Genomic DNA, 24,319 nt, shown 5'->3' on the forward strand with positions numbered 1-24,319 from the left:
TCACACCCCACCCCTGTTGACATGCGAATCGGATCGTCCGTGACGTCACAAGTCTCATCCATTTACCAATAACGACTTGCGACGCGACGGCTTCGCGGAGCGAGATACAAGTGCGATTGCTTTGGAATATTCTCTAATGAAAAAATGTTTTGATTCAGATTCTGCTTCTATTCCATTTGCTTATTCAATTTAACGTCTTCATATATCTGACAATTTTCAAGTAAACAAAGAGGTTCTACAAAGTTTCAAAGAAAGTTCTATCACCGACCGTTCCACACATCTTTCCAACCTTCTTGAGGCAAAGTCAATGTCAACTTTATCTTCGGTTTATTGATATCCAATATCCATATTATTTTTTATACCTTGCGCAAACATGCGAAGCAATAAACATCAACTATATTATAATTATACGATCCGGTGACATAGAGATCAAATGCCTAACCTCCCTTAAAAAAATATACTACCGCATGCATCACGCACTGCTTAATTCGAAGAAATTTACCCAAACATTGGTGCCGGTAAGTTATAAGATCAGCATAAACATTTTGATTGGGGTCGGTTTCAACCAATTTTGAAATAAATATCATGCATGATCATCGTTAAATGTTCACTCAATCGAACAAAAATTTTACAAATTATAAGAATTGATAAGGAATTTGTCATAAACTAGTTTCAGGTCAGTGGGTCATGAATTCACGATTTAAATAGTCGACCGTCCGGGGGCGGGGCAGTACCATTCATCATGGCCCATGTAAATGTCATTCATTCAAGTTGAACAATACGAAAAAAAATTGGCAAATTATACTACGCACATACTTTTGGTAGGTATGTCCGCAGAAATAGTTTGCTAAGCAAACAGGTTATTCTGGAATCTGGTGTTTATATTGATACTACGCCGTGGGAATTCTCAAATCGGTTATGGTTTAACGTGTCGCGAAAGAACGATAAAAATACGCAAGACAACAAGATATGGAAGACCGATAGCTGGAAAGTCTAAATAGCACAGGTGTGTTTACGTTTGCGTAACAGCGCAGCTTGTATTTAATCTAGATAATGGAAATGGTACCAGACAAAGGACTTTGTTCTCTCGGAGAACAACTGAGCCATCTTAACGTCAGTTTTACGCGCTCGAAACAATCGAGCCTACAGGTTTGAATAATGGGACTTGGAACGTTATTAAGTTTCGTTGGTGCGGTTTGCAAACGTTAGCGACAACAATGAAATGGCGTCGAATGAACAGGATGTGGAGCGGTGCGTCGACCGCGGCGGCAACGAACTTCGACGCCCCATAGGAATCGCATGCAATTGACTGAGCCAAGCTGCAAAGTGAGTAAGTGACCAAGTTATGCGCTATCTCGGACAGTTACGCGTCGACGAGCGCGCGTCTAATTAGTTTCAAAGAGAGTAATTTAGTTGTCGAATGGGCGCCGACTGCATCCTTATCAAGCACACGCGTGTTTACTCATTGAGATGTTACGATAGGTTCGTTGTCACTTGTAGGCCGACGCATCGCGCCAGTAAGGACCAACGCATTGTTCTCACTCCAGGGGGCACTAACCCACATGCGCGATTAGATATGCATGCTGGAATACCGCGTAAACACATGTAACGTAAACCGACGAAACACTTTTTGTATATTTTCATAGCTAATACTGATACTATTGAAACAAAACAAATGATTTTCACATCTGCTCCGAGAATAATAATTGTTATATAACAACACGTGTTTCCTGGCAAACCACCAAAACAAAAATCTTAGGCTATTTAAAGATCGTATAACAATTAAAGCTTCGATCGTACAAAAATAAATGGAAGAAGAAAGGGTATCTCTAAGTGAAGTCATAGGAATTTGCTATTATATCGTAACATGGCTGTCTCCCCAGTTAATAGCTAACAACTGGGGTGTCTATTGTTTGGGATCACGTGGCATATTGTTCAAGCGCCTTGTGGAATAAACACGGGGCGTCTGGTGGATGATAAGCGACTCGAATGCGTGGGTGGGACTACCTCTAGGGATCGTTGACATTATTTCGAAATACGACATGCATTGTCTGCTCTGTAACATCTTGAATTGTAAATTGTTACACAATGTGAACAGTTTAAGATGTGAAATTGAAACAATGCTATGATCAAACAAACGTTAAGATCATTATTTCCTTACTTTTCTAAGAAGTTACGCGCGAAGAAAGAAACTATACTGTCTTCTAATGATCCATGTTTATAGACAATTCACACAGATTAAGAACTGATCATAAAAAGTAACAACTGCGCAGATGTTATATAAGTTACGTTTTTCTGCTAAGATTTACTTATCTCGTTTAAGTCATCTTCATTGTTTTTATAAAACAACTCAAGTAACTGCCAACGATAGACCATTACACTGCATTGTTGAAAGAACTTCCCAATGTTTTAAGTTTTTAAGACATTCATGTTAAATGGTTACCATTAAGCAGGAAACAATTACACTAACACATCGTCTAAACTACATTATCGAAGTACACCCTATATCCCTTCCTCGATAAGTATCGAGGAGGTAAATTTGTGGAGGGTTGTGTACTGCAAATAAGTATTTGCAGTACACAACCCTCCACAAATTTACCAACATTACACTTAAATACAACAGCGCTAACCTGAAACATATCCGTATCTGGGTCCTCCGTGTATTCCACAATGACCGCATGGCTCCTGCTCAACGTGTACGATATCGAGTGCTGGCTAGCGTCGAGTATCGCCTTGCTGCTGTGCGGCGTCTTCACCACGTAGTGCTTCGAGCGGCGCACGCCGTTCGCTTGCGGCCGCCTGTACAGCACGAATTTGCTGCGGCGCCTGCCCCTCTCGCCGGCGGGAAGGAATCCATTGTAACTGGAGATATGAAAATTTATTTAAGGAAACTAAATGCTGAGTGTGAATGGGGCTTTTTATGTACGTTTTTGTTATAGCACACATGAATACGGCTTTATCAAACAAATTTGTATAGGTACCCAATATGCAGTAAGGTAAAAATTATTCTTAAATCATCTTTAAAAAATCTTCATATATGGCACAAGCATATAAGGAAAAACAATCAAACAAATTAAACAAAATTACTTTGTACATATTTAGCTAATTTCCTTATAGTTTTACAGTATTTTATTACTCTTTTGACCTACTTTTTGTATGAGATACTTAGTGCCTGTTTCTCAACGTCAAAGTAAAAGTTACTCAACAGATAAACGTCATTTGAATTTCATTCAAAGGGAAAGATAGACGCGAACTTACAAATAAGAAATGAAGCAATATCGTCAGTCTGCAATTGTAAATACGAGATTATTTAAGTAAATTTACATATAGTTCAGGATCCTTCGCCTATTTTTGCAAGTGATTACTATCAAGCTAATCTCCGTGAAATAGTAATCAAGTGCAAAAATGGGCGATGGATCCTGAACTAATTGAGGAATACCAATTCTCTAACTCAACATAAAATTATATTAACTGTAAATAATATCTAAAAGCACTTTATGACTATAATTAGAGACAGATACATAACACATATAAATTAATTGTTATAAGATTATCCCACTTTATCTCGTATTACCAAAACTTCAACGTATTCATTGCGTAATGCAATAGGATCATCGGCTTATCCACTTCCTATCAAAGCAAGACCGCTATATTTAATTAGTATTTCATAATCAGCCTTCAGTTGTTTACCTTTTCATTATTTTAACTTTCACTGTTTTGCCCGCATTGCTCCGCTTCTATTCGTCTTAGCGTGATGATATAAAGCCTTCCTCGATAAATGGACTATCTAACACCGAAAGAACTATTCAAATCGAACCGTTCCTGAGATTAGCGCATTCAAACAAGCAATCTCTTCAGCTTTATAATATCATAGTATAGATTAACTTATAATATCATTGGAGCCATTAGCCCGTACGATGACGGCTTGCACCGCATCGCACAAAAGCTTTTAATGCGCTCCATTTGCTTAATTGAAATAGCCCATGCTATTAATATCGCCTTCAAAGCAGACGGGTATAGTGAAAATAGAAAACGCGTATAATGGGCGCATTTTTTTCGTCACGTTGTATCAAATTAAAATTTTTCCGTGTAAACATAGACTTGGGGTATTTTTGTGTAAAATATTTTGCTCGTTGTCTCTTTGTAAAGTATTGAATAGACGGGATTTTTAGTGGAATTAAATATGAATACAGTTTCTAAAAGTTACTGATAGCAAATTATTCTTATGATAGAATGTATTTTCGTCCTGTGATTGACAATATTATTGCAGCAGGTGTTGCCAATAGAGTAGACATACCATTATTAAAAAGCATTTGTGTATAGGAGTGTATTTAACCCCTTGACCACCGAGCGGCCCGATCGGGTGATTCCGGAGGCTGAGGCATTAATTGCATTTTAAATGTTTTTTGCCCTTGTCAAAGGATTAGGTAGGTGTACAACCGCATTCTCAATTCTTTGAATATGAATTGTGTCATGCTAGACTGCAAGAATAAAATCCATATGTAATTTAGACTGATGTCTTTTCTCTTGTTTGTATATAATGCAGTCTACTCCTTATTTATATATAACACTAGAGGTCCGCCCCGGCTTCACCCGTGGTACATATTTCGCAATAAAAGGTAGCCTATGTCCTTTCTCGGGTTTCAAAATATCTCCATACCAAATTTCATGCAAATTGGTTCAGTAGTTTAGGCGTGATTGAGTAACAGACAGACAGACAGAGCTACTTTCGCATTTATAATATGGATTTCAATTCAAGAGCAAATCTTATAAGTCTTATAACAGGTTTGTATGTTAAATTAATACCAAAAATCTCTGCTACAATTTAAACAAGCACCAGTTGCTACTTGCGGTAGTATATCACTACCGTACTGCAAACTAGGACATTATAAACATTCCCATCACGACTCCACAACCGTTATAATATAAACGGCGTTGATTGACCATAAAACATTTTATAATAATATTACAATATAACTTATTCTCCGGATGTTTCGTGCACCGGCTTGTGCCTGCAGGAGTGATGTCATTCGCCGCGAGTTTGTGTTAAATTGTTATAACAGAGACATCATGCATACAGTTGCGGAGCGATGAGCGGCGACGATTGACGACTAACATGAATGTTGTGGGATCCCAGATCAACAAGATGGGAAGACTATAAAAAATACGTCTTCTTCCATTTGTCATGTCAGGTCGGATCATCCTTACATCTATGTTCCTTGCCTAACGCAACGACCTATTGTGATGTCTGCATATTTATCGAACTAGTTGAATTGGTGGACGTACAGAATATTCCCACACTTAAATTTCGTAATTGTGTATTCTTAGCATATGCGAGACGTGCGCTACTTGTTCCAAAGTTCCGACGTTTCCTTTTCCGCTTCCCATCAATCGCACCAAAATAATGAAAACGTTTAAACTTTTGTGTACTTTACAGTTCGATAATATCGCTTCCCGCTCCGTTCTCCACACGGCGTGATCCGAAACGAGGGCAAAGACAATGACTGCTTCATATTATTCACACTGTTTTTATTTCGCATGCACAGTACGAAGAAGCATTACTGTAACAAGATAGCAAGAAATTGGACAATGTCGAGCTGGATGCGGTTCATGGGAAGCCGAGCAAGTGCGGCCTTTGTATGTTATTGTGTAAGCCGTCGTAACTCCTGACATAATGCGTATAGACAACCTTTACAGCTGCACTCGCAAGAGTTCCGATTAAGAATAGATATTTAAAGTCTGGTAAGCGGCGTGGACGTTGCTACTTGCATTTGTTTGGATGTTTACGAATAGCGACGTTAAAATGTTGCTTTATTTAAGTGCGGTACAACATCATAATAATTTTTAAATTCTATGAATGTGCTTCAATGAACTTAGTTACACAAAGTAACAACTACACTTTAACAAATATTTTTAACTTAAAGGAGATAAAAGAATTTTAAGAACGTGTCTGTGATGCAGTCTGGACAGATGGCTCCGAAAAATTGATTCGTAGGCAGTTCAAGACGAGAGTTTAATTCCTTGCACCTTACGTGTACCTACGCTACGTCATAAATTGTGGCATGTGTTGAGCTCGTAAAGTTGACGGGTTTTATTGGTCACACCGTCACATGTTCATAACTCATAGTTGCCCTTTTATGAAATACTTTCTTGCCTATTGTTTGTATTGTTAAATAAATTAACTGTTTTAGATCTATAAAAATACTAGCGGTCCGCCCCGGCTTCGCCCGTGGTACATATTTACGTTTTCTCTACATAAAAACCATCCTCGTACTTCAAGGAATATAATAAAAAAAGAATTATCGAAATCGGTTCAGCCGTTCTCGAGTTATGCGCTTACCAACACATTTTGCGATTCATTTTTATATATAAGAAGAAGATTACTGGAAAAAAATCAGTCAAAAAATATTCCAACAGTTTTGAAAAACTAGTATAAACGACAATTTAGAAAAACTAGTATAAAGATAATTGCTATAAAATTATTCAAAATTCATACAATAATTTCAAAAAAACAAGTAAGTACATACTAACTGTTCAGTACGCTACGCTAAAATTCTACCAAAAATTATGCGAACCTTATTAAAAATTCCGTTTAAGTATATTGTTTCATGTAAACTCGGTTCATTAAAAGCGAGCAGCTGGCCAGGTCTTCGCAGCGAGACCGCGCAATTACTCAACTTTTACAACAACACAAGTTAAATATAGAAGTTTGTTGTTTAATTGAATTAGTGCGGCTAGGATTACGTAACGCCACCACCACGCCGCGAGCTGGGGCTGAGTATCGATGACGAGACATTGAAAATATATCTAGGTATAGGTACTGGCTGTGTGACGAACCCGCGGACAAAATCAAGTAATTCTGTAGCTTATGTGTCATTCTGATGTACAACCTATATTACTGTAATCTTTCTAGTTTTATCGTGAAGGAGTAACAACATTACATTCATCCATTCATCCTTACAAATTTTCGCATTCATAATATTAGTAGGATTCGCTGCTTGCCAAGGCTCTGCTCTGGCTGTCCCAGGCTAAAATCGAAATAACATAATAGCCATGCGACTCAGGAATCAGCTCGCTAAGTAGCTTTCAGTAGGTGAAAGAAATATAATAATAATTGCAGTAGTAATATTAATATACCTAAGTAATGATTTTGAAAAACTACTGGAACTACCAGAGTAGAGTTTGTATGAAAACATTAAAATCATACAAGCAAAAACACAAATGATTCCTCTTCATAATATTAGCTTAGACATACAAAAATTTAAATACTTAACCAATACAAAATATAAAGGGAGGTTAAAGATTGACACGGTAGACGTGAAAGTAACTTGAAATGGTAATTAGCGATAATGAAGTGTTGTGTTTTGGTTTGTATAAAATTTCACCTGGCAATGTGGAACAGGTTTATACATGCTGAAATTATATTTTTGGTTTTATGGCATTCAAATGCTTTATTAATTTATAGGTTTATACATATTATCATATTTTATCTGATACATATCTCTCAGATCATTTATAAGATAGCAATTTTTTCCAAAATATAACAACGTAAACAGTTCATAGTAAACGTTAAAAAAGATATTCGAAAGCAAATAAAAATAAAACCAATCAGTTTCTATCGATTATCACTTTGAGCTCGATCATTTATTAAGGATTGTTAGGAATAATAGGCTACAGGGAAAACTTTGCTTCTAACAAAAATGCAAAGTTGTTAACGATTTACAAATTATTCAAACAACAATGGCTTGATATAAAAACTAGAAGAAATTCTTAATAACGATTGACGAACAATTTGTCTTTATTTTCCTTGATAAATTAATTATGCTATTGTTGTTGATTTATAAAACAATGTTACAGTTGAATCTAGTATCCACTACATTTTTTCCTTTCCTTTACGAAAAAATTCTTTACAAAGGGTAAAGAATAAGATGCACTAAAATTATAGAACAGATTTTATTAATGTTGTATTACTAGAATTATGAGGAAACGTTGGCAATATCCCAAATCCTGTTACACTATGATGGTATTTTTCTAGTCAAAAATTTTCTGAGAATATAACTAAAGTGTAGAACTCTAAGAAAACTCTTGAGTATTTTTTTAACGTAGGTAGTAGGTACTCCGTTGACTTAACAAGTTTACACGTAGTTATACTATAATTATAGGTATACTTCGCTGTAATCTCAATCGAAGAACGAACTTACAACTCATACACATTTGACTCCAGACGAAAAATACAGTAAAAAATAGCTACGATAAAAACAGCGCAATTGTGAGTAGTTACAGAAGCGCTAATGTTATGGCAGGCATAGGAACGAAAAGACACTTGAGATAAATAAGAGCGTTTATATCCAACCTTTTACCATTGAAAACTATCATATCGAAAACCTACTCCAAATTGTAATCAAACAAGAGAGAACTGCTTCGAACTCATGAATACTAAATGTCTCGTTATTTGGGCACTTGAAACACAATGTAGAGCAATCAAATAATTCGCTCATCCTTTAACTTTTACACGAGGCTCAAGTATCATACGTCAATTGCATTTTATCAGTATATACTGAAGGACATTAAGATTTTATTGAGTACCTACTTGTGCAGTTGATTGACATTCTTTGTTGTTTGATGCGCCATACGCCGCGTACGGCAATGCCGAATATAGACATCGAATTCCGTAATGATTTTATGATGAACAGCGTCGTTGTTATTATGTGTAAAAATCACGTACCAATTCGATTATAAAAGGTATAGTAATATAGTCATGAATATTACTATGTACGACATAAGAAGAAATTGATCTATCGAAATACACATTCAAGGAATGCAGTGCGTCTTCAACAAAATTAAGAACAACTTCAAAGCTCAATAATACCTTAACATGAAAATAGCATAACCTAGTTATGGAATATTTTAATACTTCCCCGTCATAAATGCGCCTTTGTTCTATTTCCTACATTACACAACGATGGTTATAAAGCCCGTAGGTATATGAAATCTTCATAAAACTACCACAATCTACCTTCTATAATAAATTCATCCTACATATTTGAATTTTACTGGCGACACTTCAATTATCCGAGGACCTTGCATGCATCGCGGTAACAACGACGTAACTTTTTGAAAATTGTCCAAGAGCGTTTAGCGACTACTATAGAAAAAATGGGATAATTTAAAGTCCTATAAATCCGAATAGTTAATATGATAATTTATAACAAAGCTATAATTTGCCCAATAATAAGATTTCAATCGCCTTGATAATAAAATCTGATGCGTTTGCTTTAAGACATTGCGATTAAGGTCTTAGGGATGTAGGTAGGTACATTAACTGTATTAGAATAACAACAGCGTAGTAACGAACACATTGTAAAATGTAATATGTCAATAAGGAAAAAAACAACGTTATAATCGACTCTTTCGAAAAGTCGCAAAAAACCGGCAAATTGATCTTGACCTTTAGTATCTAATAATATTTATATGACATTTAACCACTTCTGAAATAACGTTGCAGTGGTATCAAAATGCATCAAAAGGTTATTAAATTTTAATTAAGAAATGCCACTTAAAACAATATTAAGTGCGACGTAATCAATTAGTTTACTAAAATGCGTAATAAACCACGTTATTATTTCACAATAATACGTAACTAATATGCTTTCGTTACATAGTAATTATACAGGATTATTTAACGAGGCACTAAATTTAAAACCAAATATTTTTACTTTCCTTAACAACTGTACATAAAAAAATTTCAATGTGATGTCGCATACCATACTACATAAATTTAATAGTAGTAAACACCATATAGGGATATAAATGACGTCCGTTTGTCCACAATCAAAGTAACTAATCCCGACATACGCATTACCCGGCTGTGACGTCACGCTGCAAGCGGATAGATGAATACCGAATGCACCAACCGGGCCTTGCGTTCAACCTTGTACTCGACCACTGACTTCAATCTAGTCTACATTGATCGCATTGGAAAATCTAATGTAGATGATATTATTATATTGGAACATTGTAGCCACATTGTTCCACAGAGCTACAATGTGCAACAGCACCATGTGTCCAGCTAACACTACAACTAGATTTGTATATATTTTTTGCTTTCATACCCTCTTCATTTAATATCTTTTAATAAGAAAATACTTTCATAGTTCCCTCGTTCTAATTTAAATCCTAAGTAAGTTGTTTTATCAACAAGTCAATAACTGCGTTAAAAACAAGCGACTTCAAACTTGCACTTGCAACATTTACAAATACAGACAAAAATGCTCATAAAATAAAAACTACTGGGCCTATCCGAATAAAATTTTTATGGGACCAATTCGACACCATCCCGCATCGAACAAAAAAAGAATCACGTAAATCGGTTCAGAAACCACGGAGTAATCGAATTGATAACCTCCTCCTTTTTTTTGAAATCGGTTAAATATATGAGTAATCTTACCCAAGTATGACGAGTTCGCCGTATTTGACCAGTGGTTTTGGTTTCTGTTCCGACCCGCTCTCACCGGCCTCCTCCAGTATTGGTGAATCCGCACTGTCCGCAGCACTGTAACAATAGAGTTAAATTTCATTCTTCACACAAATAGAAACAATTAGGACTTTGGTTTATGCATGCGTATTTCACGCAGAGGATATATTAAGTTTACACGACTAATTAATCAAATTGTAACAAGGCATATTATATTTACGAACGCAGTTATAATTCTTCCTTCAGAGTAATTCAATCTGTAATGTTATGTGAGAAGATATTTCTTGTGTCTGAACATAATATCTACTTTATATTTAAAAGCCGACACTGATCGGTCAATATTGCATTTAGTGGGATTTTTTGCATGCCATTTGTGCCAATTAATATGGCTCACGGTCCACGGATCAATCACGCAACAGCATACAGCTCATATCATGCGCCGTGATCATTTCAAGTCAATTTAGTAAATTAATCGAAGAATTTTGAACAAAACAACAAAATGTAGAGACACCTGATGAGCGAACTTTAACGGGCAGCCTTACTTTAATTCTACATCTATAAACTATTAACTACCTATGGACGTTTTCGGATTACGGACATGCACACATGCGGAGTACAGTCAATAATGACCATATTTATAAGCCACGTAAACGTCATCTCAATAGCGCCGCAGCACATGCTCCCACCCACCTTACCATACTTTATGACTTCCGTTAGGGATTTTTGATAACCCGAGGTCAAGTCTAACACCACAGAACTGGTTCAAGCAAGTTGTGGGTCAGAGCGACCGATGTAAATTATGATTACCGTGAAAACCGGTTGGGAGCACTGCGTTGTTACTTACGTAACATTTATTCATAAGTTCACAAACAAAATGTTTGAGACCCTGAGTTGCACGCGGAGACAATGTTGTATTTCTCAAAGTGTACATAACAATACAAACTTAATTCTTGTGGCATCTTCCCGGATAAGTCGAGTATTAATGACTAATATCAAACCGCATTGGGTTTCTTTAAATGGAATTAGCAGTAGCATAGGTATTGTAAGTAATTGTAGATATCGAAAAGGATCTAAGATATTAAGAAAAATAAAGTCACTTCCTTTATAACGAGTTATATCTTCAAGCGACTTTTGTTACTCGACAAATAATTAATATCATTTATGCATTAAAATTAAAGAAATCATTATTTGCTTTCAGAGTTAAATAAGTAGGCACCTTAATAAGTAAATACACCAAAAGTTCCGTACAAAGGATTGCCCAGTCTAATCGTTTCTCAAGCAAGTCAAAACATCTTGCCAACATGATAAACTTGGCAACATTTGTATCTTAATTTTTATGGGCTATAAAGAACATGGCAATTTTTTACATTAAGATATATTTTTTTTTAGTGACCGCTTTCACGGGCTAGTGATGTCTTGGCGATTTGACAACATCCCACTTAAAACAACGAAACATATTTTTGTAACAGACAAAATTGTAAATTGTATCTAAGCGTATTCAAAAGTTGACGAATCACATGTACAAGAATTTTTAATTTTAAATTTTTCTACGTGTATCAGACATACAAAAGGGTCAAACAAATTACAGACTCGTGTAATTAGCGCGACAGCATCTACAAATAAGTTATTTGGGAGTGGATAAAAAGTACCATAATTTACAAACGAGTAACGACATACACATTGGAACACTTTTTATCTTGGCATATTAAATCGTTCAATTCCGGAGTTATTAGTGTATATTTTATCATCATCGAATGAAGCATATTCATAAATCATACACCATTATTCAGCATAAATTGGATGGTTCATATTCTAAACGAAGAATGATTAATCTTAACTTCAAACATCGGATTTGTTCTTTTGACATTTCTGTCATTAACATCGAGTGTTTATCGATCGCGTAGATAAGCTATCGACCCTTTACAACAGCACTCTGGTCACAAAGCAAATCTGGGTCACTTTAGCTCTAAACACACTGGCAGTTAGCACTTATCTCCTCATCGCATGAGTATCTCACATGAACAACTTGCCGTTTTGTTTTCGCCAAAATGTGTTTAATAAATTAGCATGTGAACCCGAGCTCAATACCAGTCCTTAATATTGATCGTGATGAATTTTTAAATTGGTATAACGTAATGGCACCGAATTCCGACCACTGATTGATACGGCTAAATGAATTCTTTAAAAGATAAATTAAATACTCTAGAGGTCATAAGAAAAAATGATATTATGAAAGATTACGAACTTATATTTTAAAATATGCACATAATTGTATTTCATAATGGCTTTTTATTACCTAAATTTGGATTTTAACTGTCACGACTGGAAATTAACTGAAAGCACCATTTTCCGACCGACTGAGTACAAATGCGCGTGTTTCCGACCACTGAGTAGCTAGATTCCGACCAGCCAAATATTTTCTACTAAAATCAACTTTATGATAATAGAAATACAATGGAAATTCGTAAAAACCCGTTTCGTCTTTTCACTGCATCACGCGTGGACCGATTTCGATAATTCTTTTTTTATTATATTACTTGAAGTACGAGGATGGTTCTTATGGAGAGATATTTTAAATATGTACCACGGGCGAAGCCGGGGCAGACCGCTAGTTTTAAATAATATTTGAGCATTTATTAACTCAATGTTAGACTGTAGTAGTTCACTGGTCATCCACACTAATTTAGAATGTCCCATTGACTACTTTGCCCAATTCTAAAATCCATTTCACCAAAAGTATTATTTCAGCTAATGAGAATACTTCACCTCTTTTTTATCACTCATGATGATGACCTGAAATAAACGCATGCAATTTCACTCAAGCACAGCGCAAGCAAAAGCAACCCAGTTGGAGTTTGGACGGAAACAGGGAAATAAATCGCACCTAGATTCCGACCAAACCTACATTTGCGTAATAAAGCCTCTAAACCGAAATTGATATTCATTTTTAGTTCATTTCTATTTCATATGTACACTTATAAAGATCTCACAATTTCGTAGTTATGCAATTATGTGTCATAAACGTAAAATATAGGGTTTTTAAACCAGACCGGTCTTTGTAAATGAATAACAAAAAAATCAAAAAAGAGTGTCAGTTAAAACGAATATTACAAATAATCCATTAAAGTTAGTATTGGTCGCATACAGGTGTTGTATGTAAGCATAGCGTTTAGAATAAATAACTTAATACGAAACCTCCACAAAACAACATGCATAATAGAAAATTACCTTCTTTTAAAAAGTGCGAAATTCCTTTTACCGACCGATTCGGTCGGATTTCGGAATGTTGTTATTTTGACAAGCTCCTCATTCCGTCCATAATTATTTGTCCAAAAAAACCTATAAAAACACGCTATCTTGGCATGTATATTTTAAAATTAATAATTTAAAACACCAATAAAACGTTTAAAGTAAATTAACCACAAACTTACCAGAGTATTTAGCGTAAAAATCCAAATGTTTATTTTCACCGTTTTATGTTTTTTTCGCATTCAATCCAATACACACTACACCCTCGCCTAAATTTTCTTGGATTGACGAAATGTCGGTTAAAATTTGAAACCCAATTTTGGACAGATGACGTACGATAAGTGATTGGATCGAAAGCCTTCAGTTTCACGAATGTCGCGCGTATTTTAAACGTTTTATCAAATAAAAATCAAAATGGTCGGATAGAGGAGGCTAGTCGGAAACCGGTGCCGTTACGTTACCAAGTTTACCATCGTCATTAATCTAGCCGCTGTGGAAAAGCTTAAAACGAAGGAGAGTTTTTATTGAATAATGTGGGTAAAAAGATAAAATGTCGTACCAGAGGCAGCGTAAAAGGAAAAAGATCAAGACGTCTCGAGTGGCCGTGAATTCTGTTCGGTCAAAGCCCGCTTACCTCCCCCCAAATTTATCTCAAGGCCCGATTTCCAACCATAATTACTGGTGATTGCGGTTATTGAACCATCCATCAAGCTCCGATGATCATAGTTAGCCGTAGAAAGGATAATAGTACGATACTTATTGTTACTTATACGGTACCAAATTATGGGTTTTATCGCCAATATATCAATAAAATGTTCCAATTAACAAAGCCATAATTAAAGCCCACATCAAAGAGATAGACTAAGTTAAGATATAAAACATTAGTACTTTGTTCGTTAATGTAGATATTATATTAGTATCTGATTCCTCTCCGTGAAAACACCGTGCACGGGGTTCGTGCATGTAATGTATTAATTCTAACATATAAAGTATAAACTCAGAAAAACATCATCCTAAACGAACGTAATAAAATCTCATCAAGACACTCTTATCAGTCGTATTTAATTGGTCTTCATATTACCGCGTTATTTACTGCGTCGTTAATGCGTGCAATATAAATAATTATTTTATCAATCCTTCAACATACAAAGTTACAACTAGCAGATATTACGCGAATCATTACCCAATCATTATATTCGTGACCGCTAGCAATTTCAAGTGTCTACCTCTAATTGTTCCGTACGTTGCTTTTACAAGTCTCGCCTTTGTCTAGCGAAACTATTTTTGCAGATTACCTTAGATTGGACCGTGATCTAACACGCGAATCTAGAAACCCGGTAGTTCCGCAGTCTTTTACATAAATAACGCTACAAATTCACCTAGGAACGGAAATCTGGCAGATTAATTAACTCAATTATTAAAAACGCATAACAAGTGCAAGTAAATCATACGGAAGAAAATTAAATTAAATTATAAAATTATTATTTGCTGGATAAGATGAAATGAAATTTTTAATTTAATAATTCATCATATTTTCAATATCCCTAAATTAATAAATCTGTCCATTCGACTCAATAGTTCAGAAATTTCGCAGATCCAGCAAACAGTGAAAATAATATAGGAAGGAAATGAGTGATAAAAAAGGGCGGTTCAACGCCCCCTCTATCAGACTATCACCAAAACTTTGCATACAGTTCGAGGAAAACTCCAAGACGTTATTCCAAGTATCATTTGACCACAGACATGTATCAAGATAGACTAAGCGAGTGTATGTACTTCCCGTGTCCAAACTAAGATTATGAAACTTACTTGACGCTGGCCTACACTCAGTCCGCGCTTGCAGTTCGCCAAGGAAAGACGTGAAGCTGAATAAAGTAAAACGCCGAATTACGCCGTTATAAACTGTAGAAACTCCACAGCTGTGAGTGGCCGAGTTAGCAGAGATGTTTCCTTCCACCGGTAAGTAATTTTCTAATCAGAATATGCACTATTTATTTTAAAATCAAATAAAGAATATCTGTGGAAAACGATCGTGACAAACACGGATACCAAATCATACGAAATGATTCGGAATACATTGCGGCTTTTACTTGGCACGGTAAAGATCGAGTCGTATGATAACAAGCAATGAATAGCGTCTTCTCATTTTTCTGTCCAATTTTGTGGTTAGTGATGTTCATTTGATGCAACAGTTCTCGATTCTAATCGATTTTATAATCGAACAGAAAAATGATAATTTGAAGGAGCAATTTTTCAGAAAAAAAGGCATAGATTTTTTTTGTCATTTAATACGACTTGACCTAGAACTTTTAAGTATTTTAATACAAAGGTACTAAAAATAAATATTATGACATGGACGCCATTAGTTAAAGTGTCATCTTGGGAGTTTTTTAAGAAAACTCCTTATTGCTTAGACTATGTTTGTTTTTTCAGTTTTCCAAGTAACCCGAACATAAAAGAAAAATGGATTGATGCAACGGGACATAAAGATTGATTGATTGACAGTTTCATTACTTTCTTTCGATGGCCTCTCTAGTACGTAGTACACGGTAACTCAATGGGCATATGTAAGAAAAAGCTAAAACACATTAGTTTACTTGTTAGAATATTAAAAGGTTTAAAAATTTATTTTATCATTCCTCTGTCTATGGTAATTATCATTTTTCTGTCTTGAATCGATTTAGTAATCGATTACGATTCATTTATTTAATTACCTCTTAGACATAGATCTAGTTTGATCTGATTTCTTTCGATTTACTTCGATGGGATAGGACGATACTAGAATCGCCGCGCGAGTGGCGTCCTAATCGATTTAGCGTAAAATGAAATTACCATCACTAAAAAGCGCTCGTGACGTCATAACGCGTCAAGGTCAGTACAAAAATTATGACACGCTTGGTTTTCATACAGATCGCGGTACTTACGTAGTCTATCTATGTCTGTGCATTTGACGGTATAGACGGTGATTCAGCTCACGTCACGCCGGCGCGGCGGTGCGTTGGTTGTAGCAGTGTGGTTATAGCAAGCGAAGCACGTGGCGATAATATGCTACTTAGCATCCGGTTTGACGTAAAAACGCCGATGAGTAGAATGCGGGTACAACGGAAGTTTACGCTGTCACACCTACTTTGCGATTGACTCATCGATGATGACGATATTAAGGGTTTGAGGACTACTAACTATTATACGAAAAGTAAAATTGGAATTCTAGAAAATAAAAACCGGCCAAGTGCGAGTCGGGCTCGCGCACAAAGGGTTCCGTAGCAGCAAATATAATAAATTACAGTTAAATCAACCTATCTCAAAAACTATAAGAGATACTTTGATCAAACCAAAAATCGTTGAAAGAGTTAATTAGCATGCATCACCTCTATTTTTTTTAGAATTTTATACCCCGTAGTTATAAAAATAGAGGGGGGGGGGACATACTTTTTACGACTTTGAGAGCTGATATCTCAAAAACCGTTCACTTTAAGAAAAATGTTTTTTAGAAAACTTTATATCATTTTAAAAGACCTTTCCATTGATACCCCACACGGGTATGTACATCGAAAAAAAAAATTTCATCCCTCAGTTACATGTATGGGGGGCCCCACCCCCAATTCTTTTTTTTACTATTTAGTGTCATATTTTTGTAGCGGTTCATACAACACATATTCCCATCAAATTTCATCACTGTAGTACTTATAGTTTCCGAGTAAATCGGCTGTGACAGACGGACAGACGGACAGACGGACAGACGGACATGACGAAACTATAAGGGTTCCGTTTTTGCCATTTTGGCTACGGAACCCTAAAAAAGCCGATCCTTATAGAGATATAGCCGTTTTAATTTCTAAATATACTCCGCACCACTTATTATTTGAAAACATATTTATAAATCAATTATTTATTATAAAATTAAAGACCAAAGGATCATCCTACGCATGAAATATCTTACGGAAGGAAGTTTAGCAAACTATAAACTTGCTCAACTAGTAGCAGATTGTACACGTAGGTATACGTGTATAATACTGCCGTCCTTTAACTAGAAAGCCGTTAAGCCCACGAAGTGAGTTTCGAGTAAATGGCAAAAAACACGGAAATCGTTATTTCTTAAAAATTATGACACTTAGAATAATTATTGTGAGATACATCGATCGAAATTTAATTATATTATATATAAATAATAGTTTTTAACTCTATAACTATTAATGCTAGAGAAATGATTCTTAGACAGAAAGATAGAGAATTTTGAACTCTGTCACCCTACATTTAAAACTGAAAATTGACCATTTGTTGGTTAACGGCTTTTTAGTTAAAGGACGGCAGAATAATAGCTCTTTGGTAGGTATGTAAATAATGATTCCCTTTATTGAATGTTATCATCACAATACAATTTTATTGTCCCTCTGAATCTTTGCCTTAAATTTTAATTAAAAATCAGCACATCAATTTAAATGTACCAAACTGTACGCACACTACACATTGTATCGATTGTGGTATCGATACATTTATGTATCATAACCAAAAACATAGGTCAAGGGCGAAATAATCAACCAAATCGTATTTACCAAAACAATACAGTGCGTAAACAGGGATTGTTCGACTACTTTCCCCGGTCCCACGATCACGATCATAAGGTAGCTCATTCTGGCTGTACTTTCTACTTCAATTGGCACACGAAGGCCTCACTTTGAGATTAGTTCACCGCAAATGGCCTTAAACAGTGTCAATTGATTTTACGGTTGCTGAACAAACTCATTTACGGCGAAATATCGATATTTACAAATAATTATGAGAACAACAAATTTTCAATGAACGATTTGTTAATATTTATACCTATAATTTACTGGCTTATCATCACATCATATGAGTTAATTAGATCGTAATTTGTTTACACGATTTGCAAGTCGATGTAGGTAAATATTCAATAGCCTTGAAGTGTGTTTATTATTTCTATGACCGAATAGAATGACGATAATTTAAACAAACAAGATTGTTTACAAGACACTTTCCATAGGGATTGTATGAAGGCAAGATAAGCAGACTTTTAAATATTTACGTTGACCATATTATATTCCTGTCGTTCCCTACTGAGACAAGTATATGAGTATCGTAGGTACTATGTTCATCTTTAGGGATTTCTCCGTAGGTATTTTTGTCAACAGTTATTTTGCACGTTCCTATGTTTGTATTTAATTTTTACAATATCAAGACTAAAGAATGCTCACATTCATGAAACATTGGCATAGTAGGTAAAGAAAATATATTATAGTTAAAGATAGAAACATTAATTTGAATTTATTTAATGTTTCTATACATGTTTCGTTTCATACAGGGTTCAATGACTTTACAATGCCTAGGGTACCTAACTACTTGTGTTTTAAAGAATATAAAATACCCAATAGCGTGCTACCTGCTATGCTATGACGAACGTTATTCCGTAGATGGCAACGCTCGGCAGCCCAACGGTCAATTTTTTGCAAGCGGAAATAAGCACTGAATAAAAGAGTAGGTATTAGAATACAATTAATACAAAAATCTTCTAACGCACGTAAAGTATAACATTTTATATTCCTTTGTTCTACTCCATGGTAATTTTTTGCGGAAACGTTTTTTTCTAATGTGTAGGTAGGTATATAGGGCTGGTATTTAAAGCATTTTTTGCAATAAAAAATAGCTACTGCGCAACAAGCGAGCGTTAGTTTATAGTTACTGCAATAGACGCGTCCTTTGCACGCGACTATAACAATTAACAAACCTTGCCCTTATAACAAAAGCACTGAAATAATGACGACATCCAACATTCGATTTAATAAAAACATACTTATGCAATAATATTATGTATTCTTTTTCCTTCATTTATCATGTCTGGGTTGACCTATTTCGTCTAATAAAACATCGCATGATACACTATAGATAAAGAGATAAAAATAAAAGATAATAGAAAAACAGCCAACGCTGACAAAACTGGGAAACATGTAGGCGACACATCTGAAAATACGTCTTTAGGTATTAAAATTTGGAAGTCCGCGCTGGTATCGGGGCCAGTGGAGAGGTCAGTGAACTTGAGCACGCGAACACAAGTTTTCGTGTGCACTGCATATGGGGGTTAATTCCTTCGATGTATCTGAATCGATCCCGTTTAATATGAATCAAGGAACTGTCTTAACCCCGCGGTCAAATTTGAGTTCGTCGGCGCCGGGCACGTGCCAAAGACGTTATGAAGGGGAATTTGATTGCATATTGTAACATTTATGAGATGTAGGGAGTTTTATTTGTTTGTTTGTAGTGTCTCGAAATAACACTTTTATATTCAAGTACATATATTGATTGCAAAAAATAATTATCATATCGTTTGTTCCAGTAATAATACTGCAGGGAAGTTGCGGCGGTTTTTACGATGACTCAAATTCGCTGATAGTACAAAATTGAATTGTAAGAATTCCCTATAACAGCAGTTAGCAAAAATCCAGCATGTCAGCGGTGTTCGTACGCAAAAATCCAACATTTGAACTTTAGGTGTGTTTATTTTTGTAAAAGAAATCGATAGAGCGTTATTTATTCCCAAGAAGACCTTTAAATCTATTACATCTAACGTGATCAGCTGTTCATAATCGTATTAGGGACTAACGCCGCCGCCACATCTGCCGAGCAGGTGTCCCGTAAAGGAAAGGCAGGTGTGGGGCCCACGCGAACGGATATCGTTACGGGACACGCCGCGCTAAAATAATGATCGTAGACTTGCCTCTTCCTGGCTAAGTTTCTCAGTTTATGTACGTTTTTTACAAGGAATGAAGCCTGCGCCGGTATGAATTAAAAAATGAATCATAATCATTTGGAAGAAAAGACTTGAATGGAATGTTACTCTAGGGTCTAGCATACCTAAAACAAAAAAAAAACATCAAGGCAATTGAAATTTTTGAAATCTGCTTCATATTATAATTATTATCGGGTCTTTATGGACTCATCACAAAACAAACAGGATTTTTTAGTATTGTTTTTTGTTAATGACTTTTATTATATTTAATTTAAAAGCAGTAGTTAGTACTGAAAACATAATTCCCCTACAAGACAAAAATATTCAGTTATTACTTTATATTATTAGATTACTCTTTCATACAAGTATTGTGGTTTTCACATGGTTATAGAACCACTTCTTATCATGAGGCACCGTGCCAAACTCCATATTGAGTTGGATTTTACAATTACTCATTAAAATGTTACGTTAGTTTAAGATGTATGTAAAACAAAACATCTTATAGAGACTTCCCAGGAATTCTTTCCTGCAGGAAAATAATCTATTGTAATCTGGTATTTTACAAAAAATAATTGAATGAAATATGTATATGAAATAACCTACGACTCATTTCTAAAAAAAAAGGCCATTATACAAAAAAAATTAAAGGGATTTGTATTTTCACTTTTGATCTAAACTTATAAGAGGAAAAATATTTTTTTAATCATGATTTAACTCACTAGGTAGGTATATCTTCTTCTTATATACAGAGTGTCCCACTATTGGTATACTAAGCGCGAAGGGACTTGTAGTTTTGCATACCCTGATCACGTAAAAAAATACTTAAACAACAAAATTATATCAAAAAATTTTTGCTAAATTTTTCCTGAAAATCCATGTTTTCTTCTCTAGCTTCGTGCAGCTGGCATATTACGCTTCGCTAATATGAGTATTTTGTCTATAAAAACATAATCTTAAACAATAGGTCATGTGCGGGTTGCTTGTTAGGGGTGTACACATAGAGTTTTAAGAATTCGTCTATTTGAAAAAAAAATGTGTTTGGAATTTTATAAGTATTTTTTACGTACTCAGCGTATGCAAAACTATAACCTCCTTTGAGCTTAGTATACCAACAGTGGGACACCCTGTATAAAAATGAATCGCAAAATGTGTTGGTAAGCGCATAACTCGAGAACGGCTGAACCGATTTCGATAATTATTTTTTTATTATATTCCTTGATGTACGAGGATGGTTTTTATGTAGAGAAAATGTAAATATGTACCACGGGCGAAGCCGGGGCGGACCGCTAGTGTAGGTATATTATTTAGATCTTGGGTCATATCTTTAACTAAAAGGTCAGTAAGGAATGTCAATAATTTTTATAAGCATTGAACCAAAATACATTTTTACCTTACACAAAACTTTCCTACTGCCATACATGTAGCGCCTTTGTATATAAGACTTGGAAGTGGATAGAAAGATGAAAATAAAATAAGCATAATGTTAATTCAGAGTTAATTCACTTCAAAAACAATAGAATAATTTTTGTTTTCTTTAGTAACTATGTAGTAACTATGTGATGTTTAAAAGAATTTAATTTTTTTTAATAACTGTGTACAAACAATTTGTTGGTCGTATTTTATATGGCTCTGCAAGTTTTGATTACTTACCGTATTGCTATATCAAAGACTATTGAAAATGTATGAAGTTATTTCTACTGAATTAATAGATTAACATTAAAAATTGGTTTGTAATATTGGTTGTTCCATTCAGAGCAAGGCATGATATTTGTTGAATTTAATTGAATTCTCTTTGGTAATGTGTTTAAATGTTATGATACACAAATATATATAGTTGAGGCTTCAAATAATTGACAATATGTATTATGTTTTTGATAATTTTTGTCCTCTAATGATTTATCACAGGTTTAATGAAAAGTAGAACTAAACAAAACATACATTATTCATAATACACAATAATAAACTATGGAATGTATTAAAAAAATAGTACCTATATTACAGATAGTATACTAAGTAGACCATTAAAATATGTCATTTGATATATTTTCTGTTCCTATAAGTGGATTCGGTAAAACTGTACATTATAGGGCGTGGAATTTGGGGGTAGTGGGGGGTGGAGAGAGGGGGGGTGGGTACTAGGAACTTCCCCTGTAAAGGGGGGGGCGCGAAAATTAATAGTTTTCGAGATATTTACAAATTAAGTTTTGGTCCGCCTAAAGCAAAGGGGGCGCAAAGTAAGGACTTAGAAAATTTTTGATCTAAAGTGAAAATTGTATAGGAATCATAAAATACATAATTTTTATTCAAAACGCTAAAATAAGCATGTTTTATAAAAAAAACTTTTTCTCTAAAATTATTGATGATTGATGATAAAACCTAACCTAACCCTTTCCCTATCTCCTCATGTCTTTTTTATATTGTCTCAGACACTGCCTTAGCTCCGGCGCTACGGGAAGTGCAGCCCTTCCGCCCTTGCGTGACAAAGCACGGTTGCCCGTACTCCACTTCGCAGCTTCAGCTTATTGGTCGCCTTCGGCGACCAGCCTCAGCCGCTCCGCTCCGCACGGCTCCCGAGCTTTGTCACGGTGGGCGAGGGCTGCTCTCCCTCCGCGCCTCCGGCTTTTTACATACACTCTAGGGGTAGGGCAGACAAGACCACGTGGAATTCGGGGTTGACAGCTTCGGTTCTGTGGCAAGTCTTATGATAATGCAATGCTTATTTTAGCATAACGTTTTTTAGCTAGATTCGGACTTTCGCAGCTTAATATTGAATACATAATATTCCATCATTGAAAAAATTTACATTTTACAATCCGTCATGTATCTTGGTAATTATCAAGTTTAGAGAAAAGTTGCCCCAACAAAACATGCTTTTATTAGCGTAATCTTTACGATAAAACAACACACGTAGGTATTTGATTTTTTTTTACGCGCCGACGGAGCCCCGCTTCGCGGGGCTCCTATTTCTGTGTAGTTTTTTTTTTAAAGAAACCTAACCTAACCTAACCTAACGGCTAACCTAACCTAAACTAGATTTTTTTTTGCGCGTCGACGGAGCCCCGCTTCGCGGGGCTCCTATTTCTGTGTAGTTTTTTTTTAATCCCTCAGTCCCGGAATCACAGACACAATAGAAAATCTATTGTGTCGCGGCCCGATCGGGCCGCTCGGTGGTCAATGGGTAAGAAACCTAACCTAACCTAACCTAACCTAAAGGCTAACCTAACCTAACGAATTGAGGGTGAATATCTCCGCCATTTTTGATTTTAGAGAAAAGTTGTTCCTATAAAACATGCTTATATTAGCCATGGACGTATAAAAAAAGACGGACGGTATATCGCCTAAACATTGAGTGAAGCCTAGTAATGGCGGCGAAACATCCTTGTGTGTGTGCCATGTTGCCATGGCAACAGCTGTGTTGATGTCAATGGCGGCTGTATTTTTTTCTATAAATTTTGCCGTAATAATTTTGTCATTAAAACATAAAAGAAATAACTTGCTTCCCTGTGGAATGTAATCCCTTGTGTTTTGTTATTTAAAATTGTACTGTTGCGACACCATTTAACCACGCAAGACGGCATTTTAAATATTTTTTTTGAAACAGTGACGCAGTTAATCAGTCGGTAGTTCACGACGTAATGGCGGCCGACTAGCTTACTATGGTGAGAGTGTGTGCGTGTTTATTGTCTTTACACGAACGCTAGCTTACTATGGTGGCTTCACGTTGTTTGTTCGTAATACGGCGTCCGTCTTTTTTTATACGTCCATGATATTAGCGTTATCTTTACGATAAAACAATAATAAGTAGGTGTTAAAATGACACCAACTCCATCAAAAGTCCTGCGCCCCCTTTGCTT

General features: G+C 35.5%; 1 protein-coding gene across 2 annotated transcripts in view; it reads right to left on the minus strand.

Moving 5' to 3' along the window:
* The window catches only part of Pli (E3 ubiquitin-protein ligase pellino), a 51,640-nt gene that overhangs the window by 24,384 nt on the left and 2,937 nt on the right, over positions 1-24,319 (minus strand). For both annotated transcript variants that reach the window (XM_089706495.1, XM_089706493.1), the window contains exons 2-3: positions 10,448-10,552; positions 2,631-2,862 (exon numbers count right to left, since the gene is read on the minus strand). In XM_089706495.1, the coding sequence (XP_089562621.1) occupies positions 2,631-2,862; positions 10,448-10,552 (337 nt within the window). The remainder of the gene's footprint in view (positions 1-2,630; positions 2,863-10,447; positions 10,553-24,319) is intronic.

The sequence above is a fragment of the Colias philodice genome, chromosome 18, assembly GCF_061535455.1.
Source record: "Colias philodice isolate Cphi_HAF_F1 chromosome 18, ilColPhil1 Martin Lab GWU primary, whole genome shotgun sequence".
Lineage (NCBI taxonomy): Eukaryota > Metazoa > Arthropoda > Insecta > Lepidoptera > Pieridae > Colias > Colias philodice.